Genomic DNA, 6,972 nt, shown 5'->3' with positions numbered 1-6,972 from the left:
TTCTCTGTGTAGCCCTGGCTGTCCTGGAACTCACTTTGTGGACCAGGCTGGCCTCAAACTCAGAAATCTGCCTGCCTCTGCCTCCCAAGTGCTGGGATTTAAGGAATGCACCACCACTGCCCCACTAGTGCACGGCGAATCTTAAAACAGACAAATCGTCCAGTTAACACATGGAACCCTAACATAGAGCAAGCCACCGTAGTCACCATCGTTACTATGAGCATGAGAGGGGACCAGAGACACCAGAGTCTGGGGAGACCAGCGCCGGGGCCCTTGGCCTTCCGGTGAGATGAGAAACATCAGCTCTTGCTCAAGACTTTATAAAATGGTTTTCTTTCTTTCTTTTTGTTAAAGGGAATATGATGGGTGAAACTCCAGCTGAGCAGGGTATCTGGTCTAGCCTTGTCTACAATTTTAACAGGATGGCTGAGTGTTTGTCTCAGTGTTCAACCTCTCCCCTCTCCCTCAGTCCAGGGTTCACTGTATAGCCCTGCCTACCCTGGAACTCACAGGGATCCACCTGCCTCGGCCTTCCAGGTGCTGAGACTAGAGGTGCGCCCCAGGATGCCCAGCTCAGCCAGGCTGTCTCAAGGAAGCATCCCCAGGGATTGTCCAGTTGACAGCTACTCACAGCTAACTGAAGGGCACTCCTGCCAAGCTCCTGCGGGGTCAGAACCGAAGCTGGTTCTGAGGAGGAAAAAGCAATTAAAATGTTCTTGGCCAGCCAGGCTGACTGCAAGAAAAGCAGTAACCCAGGCATGCATGGACCCGGGTTCTATCCATGGTGTCCCCAAATCCAGGCATGGTGGCACATGCCTGTCATCCCAACACTCCCGAGCTGAGGTAGGAGAATTAAGGGCTAGAGACTACACAGTGACTCATAGGCCAGCCTAGGCTACATGAGACCCTGTCTATAAAGTGAGGGAGAGGTGGAGTACTTTCCCCAGTGCTGCAAAGAAGTTGTTGGTGAGATTGTAACACCATCTCCCTTCCTGTCCAAATTCCAAAGCCTCTCCTAAAACTAAAGTCCACTTTATGGATCTACCCAATCCTACACGTTCAGAGAATGGGAACAAACCAGGCCTGCAAGAGTCTTTGCCAGGTCCCTGCCTGATGGTCTCAGCTACGAGTGTCTGGGTTGCCAGAGGCACATCTGTGCACCAAACCAGGGAAGTAGGGACAAGGTAGGGACTGCAGGCTGTCACAAGGAGGACCCAGCCGGCCCGGATGTGTAGTCCCACCCCACCCGGGAGGGCCATGCCAGCCACGCCCCTGAACATCATCCTCTTCCTCCATTGGGCGAGGGGAGTGGCTCGAGGCTCGCCTGTTCCGGCTGCACCCAATAGAAGCTCGGGGGTGCGGTGAGAGGTGGGGTTAGGGCGGAGTTTTGGGGCACGCGGCAGTAGCCGGGTTTGAGTGCAGTTCTGGAGACCCCCAAGTCCTGTACCTACGACTAGCGACCCCAAAGTTGAATAGCTGGGCCTGGGTCTCCCCAGTCCTTGAAACGAATGATGGGAGCCCTCCTCTTGGATTCCCTCACACATAGCTCTGAAAAACACCTCTGACTTGGGAGAGCACCCACCCGACTCCCCAAACCCACTCTGACTCCCTACAGCTCTGGCACCCTATTTCCAAAACAGTTCCCTCCAGCCACGTGGGAAGGACATCACATCAAGTTCGCACGAATGGTTGTATTTCTCGACCAAAAATAAAACCACTCGGGGCTCTCCGAGTTCAGGGCGGCTGCCCCTGACCCGGGGCAGGCTCCTGAAGCAAGGCTTACCTGCAACTCCGGCAGCAGCCAGGAGCAGGGCGATGACCCAGCGACACATCAGATCCGCGGTGCTCATCCTTAGCCTCTGCGTTGCGTCCTCACTCGGATCACAGACCCCGAAATGTTCCCGCTGCAAACACAGGATCGCGGGCCCCACAGTGTCTCGGCTGCGAACCCGGGATCGCAAGCCTCACGGTGTCCCGGTTGCAAACTACGCCGCACTCGTCGGTCCCTGACTACCCCGCACGCCCAGAGTCATTCCCAGTACTAGGGGCGAGGTTTCCAGGCGGGGGAGGAGTCTGCAATGGGGTGATTTTCAAAAATCTTCACCTCACTGCGCGGGGAGGAGCTTGGAACGGCCGATGTGACATCGGCTCTTTTAACCCCTGAAGCTCCCGCAGCAGTGGGAAGTTCCTCGAGTTCCTCCCACAGAATTTCACCGCTTCCCGGACGCTTAGCTGCCCGCGTTGCTGTTTGAGTGTTCAAGGGACAACCCACGCCCTTCCACACCCTGGGTCGCCTTCCGACGCTTTCCTTTCCACCTCCAAAGCAAAACAGCAGTATGCGAAGCCCCCTCCCACCCCCGACCCCTACACTTCTTGCAGCAAGTTTGCTCTCCTTTCTAGGAATGTGCAGATAGATTTCTGACCCAAGTACAGTTGCAGGTTTTATCTGGATCCGTCCATAAACACAAACACTCAGCGAGAAATGTATATAAAGTGAACGGAAAGTGCTACTAAAACGTGGCGGCGTGTGCGGGTGGGTGAGTTGGCTCAGTGGGTGAGGGTGCAATCCTGACGACCTGGGATCCACATACTGGAAAGAGAGAGAACCAGAACCAACTCCAGCCAATTGTCCTCCAATTTCCACCCACACTCCTCTGTACTAATTAATTAATTAGAAAAAAAGAAACATTACTTGGTTGGGGGGGTAGGACCCAGTAGTTAGAATAATTATTAATGGAAGAATTCCATAGCAAGATATGGTAACACTGAAACTAGGAAGAAGGCAGGCAGATCTCTGTGAGTGAGGTCCAGATTGGTCTGGACAGCAAGTTCCAGACAAGCCTAGGCTACACAGATTCTGTTTCTTCCTCTTCTTCTTCCTCTTCTTCTTCTTCTTCTTCTTCTTCTTCTTCTTCTTCTTCTTCTTCTTCTTCTTCTTCTTCTTCTTCTTTTCCTTTCCTTTCCTTTTCTTCTTTTGTTTTTCTTTTTTCTTTTTTTTTTTTTTAAGATTTTATTTATTTATTATATGTAAGTACACTGTAGCTGTCTTCAGACACTCCAGAAGAGGGTGCCAGATCTCATTGCGGATGGTTGTGAGCCACCATGTGGTTGCTGGGATTTGAACTCTGGACCTTCAGAAGAGCAGTCGGGTGCTCTTACCCACTGAGCCATCTCACCAGCCCTGTTTTGTTTTTCAAGACAAGGTTTCTCTGTGTAGCCATAGTTGTCCTGGTCTCTGTAGACCAGGCTGGCCTAGAACTCAGAGATCTGCCTGCCTCTAACTCCTGAGTGCTGGGATTAAATGTTGAGTGTTTACTACCACCCCACCACCACCTGTCAGGAGACCCTGTTTCAAAGCTAAAGTTGAAATTATTTTAAATAATTCATCTGAGAATCAATGGGTTCCTTATCTTCCTGTGTTGACAGAAATGTTGATTTTTGGTTTATTTCCTTAGGCACCTGCTGGTACCGCTTTATCCTGTTACAAGGGGTTGAACACACAGAAGGGCATCTCTTCCCTCGGAGCAAAAACAACCACATGTGGCCTTTTTTTCCCCTGTTGACACTGAATGGCTAAACCAGAAGGCTGTCTGTCATGGACAGAGAAGTTTTGATGAATCAAAGGCTCTTGGGATTTTCTAAAAGGGACTCAGATTCTGTCCGTGCCTAGCTCCCTGCAGAACAAACCAGGGATAGTGTGTTGGCTTAGTGCCTGCAGCCAAGCCTGACCTGACGTGAGTTCAAATCTGAGGACCCACATGAGAGGAGAGAACTCGTCCCTGTGATCTGCACATTCATACTGTGATGTGTCACAGGCAGTAATAAAGTAAAAAATAGATAATGCAAAACAAACTACCGGAAGCTGAACGGTGAGACAGGAGAGAGAATGGGACACACTGCACTGGGTTGGTAGGGGACCTTCCTGGCTTTCTCCCCAGCATCACATAAACCAAGCCTGTTGTCACAAGTCTGTGGTCTCAGCACTCCCCCGGGAGGCAGGAGGATCATGAGGGTAGCCTCAGCTACACAGATAGTAGAAGCCAGAAGCCAGAACGGTGTAAAAAGCTGCTTTTGTGAGTTGATTTTTTTTTTTTTTTTTTTTTTTTGAGGCAGGATCTCTCTATTACATGGCTCTGGCTGTCCTGGAACCCACTATGTAGGCCAGGCTGGCCTCAAACTCAGAGAGATCCATCTGCCTGTCAAAGACATGTGCCACCGCCCGCCCAGCTTGTGTCTTTTTTTCCCTTGAGTTTTGAGGCACTTATGCGTGTGCTTATATGTATATATATGTAGGCCAGAGTTCAATGTCAGGTGTCCTCCTTGATTGCCTCTCACCTAATTAAAACTCATGGTATTACTGTATTTTGTGTGTGTACACACATGTGCCCATGAGTGCTGGAGGTCAGCTAACAGAAGTCAGCTTTCTCCTTCCGAGTGAGTCTCCGTCCCAGCCTGCCACACAGCAGTTCACACATGGCAGCTCCCTGGCTTGGCAACAGGAGACTCACTATAAATAACCTCTAACTCCTGGGCTCAGTGATCCCCTTTCTCTGCCTCCTGAGCAGCTGGGACTCCCCCACCCCTGCCTGGCCCTCCCCACTGGGCCTCCTTAGAGTCACCAGGAAGGAATCTCTTCCCAGAAGTCAAGCTATGTGCTGAGCTGGTCACAGTGGCCTGGGGCCTTCCATGAGGTAGGTCTGGGTGCTGCTTCTCTGCAGCACTCTGCTCTGGCCAGCTGGTTCCTAGCCAGTTTGCCCAGATCCACACCTGCCTGTGATATCTCCAAGCCTCTGCTTGTCCCTGCGGTTGTGTAATGGCCTCAGGTCATGAGGAATTGAAATAGGCTGTACTGGGCAATAGCCATAAAAAATGGCTTAATCCAATCTTGACTATTCACCAACAGAGATAATATACTAAGCCAGTTACTGAAAAAACCCCACGCTGCTCCCAGTTAAAATAGCTGTAACTTCTTTTTGTTTGTTTGTTTTGTTTTTGTTTTTCAAGACAGGGCTTCTCTGTGTATCCCTGGCTATCCTAGAACTCACTTTGTAGATCAGGCTGTCCCGGAACTCAGAAATCTGCCTGCCTCTGCCTCCCAAGTGCTGGGATTAAAGGCATGCGCCACCATGCACAGCAGCTGTAACTTCTTGATGGCTATGGTGTGTGTGTGTATGTGTGTGTTATGTGTGTACACTATGTATGTGGTGTATATGTATAGTGTGTGTATGTATTGTGTGGTGTGTATGTGTGTGTATATGTGTATGGTATATGTGTGGTGTACATGAATGGTATATGTGTGTGGTATATGTGCTGTATGTGTATGGTGTGTGTAGTGTATTTGTATGGTTTATGTGAGTGTGTGTTATGTATGTGTGTATGGTATATTTGGTTTATGTGTGTGTGTATGGTGTGTATTGTGTGGTGTGTATGTGTATATGTGTTTATGTATGTGTGTATATGTGTATGTATGTATGTGTGTGTATATGTGTATGTATGTATGTGTATGTGTGTGGTATGTATGTTTGTATGTGTGTGTATGTATGTGTGTGTTATGTGTATATGTGTATGTGTGATGTGTGTGTGTGTGTGTGTGTGTGTGTGTATGTGTGTCCCTGACCATCCTCATGTGCCCACTGTAGATATAAAGCCATGTCAGCCTGTTGGGGGTGGAGCCTGCTTCTCTGACTCCTTCTTCAGCTGCCACCCGTGTTGGCTCCTGTGTGGCCCTGGGCCACAGACTTTGCTGCAGAAAGTTTCTTCTGTTTCTTCCCCTCTGCTTGCTTTCCTCTCACTAGCTTGAGAGGATTCTGGAACTTGACCAGGAAAGTGTTGGGTGCTGCTCCCCTTCCAGCAGCCACCCCAGGGGTGGACATAGTCACCCCAGAGACAGTCTTAGTCTCTGACTTCCACTTCCTTCTTCTCCACCTCTTACCTCCTTATCCCCCCCACCTTCTTCCCTCCTCCCTCTTTTTTTTTTTTTTTTTTTTTTTTTTTTTTTTTTTTTTAGTTTTTCGAGACAGGGTTTCTCTGTGTAGTCCTGGTTGTCCTGGAACTCACTGTGTAGACCAGGCTGGCCTCGAACTCAGAAATCTGCCTGCCTCTGCCTCCCAAGTGCTGGGATTAAAAGTGTGCACCACGCCCGGCTGTCCCTCCTCCCTCCTTTTCAATTCTAGAAAATACCTGCCCTTTTTTTGCCTAAAGCAAGACATACAAGTTACTTGGATTTAAATTATTTTGTTCGAAATTTGTGGTGTGTGTGTTTGTGTGTGTCCGTCTGCACATGCTTGTGCATGTGTGTCCGTCTGCACGTGCTTGTACGTGCCGCAGCCAGATTCTGCACCAAGTGCTTTCCTTGTTATCCGTCCACCTGATCTTTACAGTTGGTATAAACCCAGAACTCACTGGCTGGATCAATTAAACGGCTGGCTAGCAAGCCACAGGAATGCCCTGGTCTCCCTGCACACCTGGCTTCTTCCCCTGGGCGCTGTGTGTCCAGCTCAGGACCTCTGCTTGCATAGCAGACACTATACCAACCAACAGAGCCATCATTACTGGCTAGTTTTGTCAACTGGACACAAGCTAACGCCATCTGAGAGGAGGGAGCATTAATCGAGAAAATGCCTCCATAAGATCCATCGGGAAAGCATTTTCTTAATTAGTGGCTGATGGGGGATGGACCCCCCCCAGTGGGTGGGGCCATCCCTGGGCTTGGGTTCTGGGTTCTACAAGAGCCCTGAGGTGCAAGGCAGTGAGCAGCTCCTCACCACAGCCTCTGCATCAGCTCCTGACTGGGTTCCCACCCAGTTTGAGTTCCTGACTAGGGATATGTAAGCCAAATAACCCCTTTCCTCCTAAAGCTGGTTTTGTTTCTCGTGTTTCAACACAGCAATAGTAACCCTAAGACGCATCTGTCTGGTCCCAAGAGGGTTTTATTGTTTTGGTTTTTCGAGACAGGGTTTCTCTGTATAGCCC

General features: G+C 49.7%; 1 protein-coding gene across 2 annotated transcripts in view; it reads right to left on the bottom strand.

Annotated features, from left to right (window-relative positions):
- Positions 1-2,077, bottom strand: part of Ldlr (low density lipoprotein receptor) — a 26,091-nt gene extending 24,014 nt beyond the window's left edge. For both annotated transcript variants that reach the window (XM_021171280.1, XM_029481477.1), the window contains exon 1: positions 1,784-2,077. In XM_021171280.1, the coding sequence (XP_021026939.1) occupies positions 1,784-1,850 (67 nt within the window). In that variant the 5' untranslated portion in view covers positions 1,851-2,077. The remainder of the gene's footprint in view (positions 1-1,783) is intronic.
- Between the last annotated feature and the right edge of the window lie 4,895 nt (positions 2,078-6,972).

Source organism: Mus caroli, chromosome 9 (assembly GCF_900094665.2).
Source record: "Mus caroli chromosome 9, CAROLI_EIJ_v1.1, whole genome shotgun sequence".
In the NCBI taxonomy this organism is placed as follows: domain Eukaryota; kingdom Metazoa; phylum Chordata; class Mammalia; order Rodentia; family Muridae; genus Mus; species Mus caroli.
Note: the sequence above shows the minus strand (reverse complement) of the source record. Positions and strands in the feature narration are given on the sequence as shown.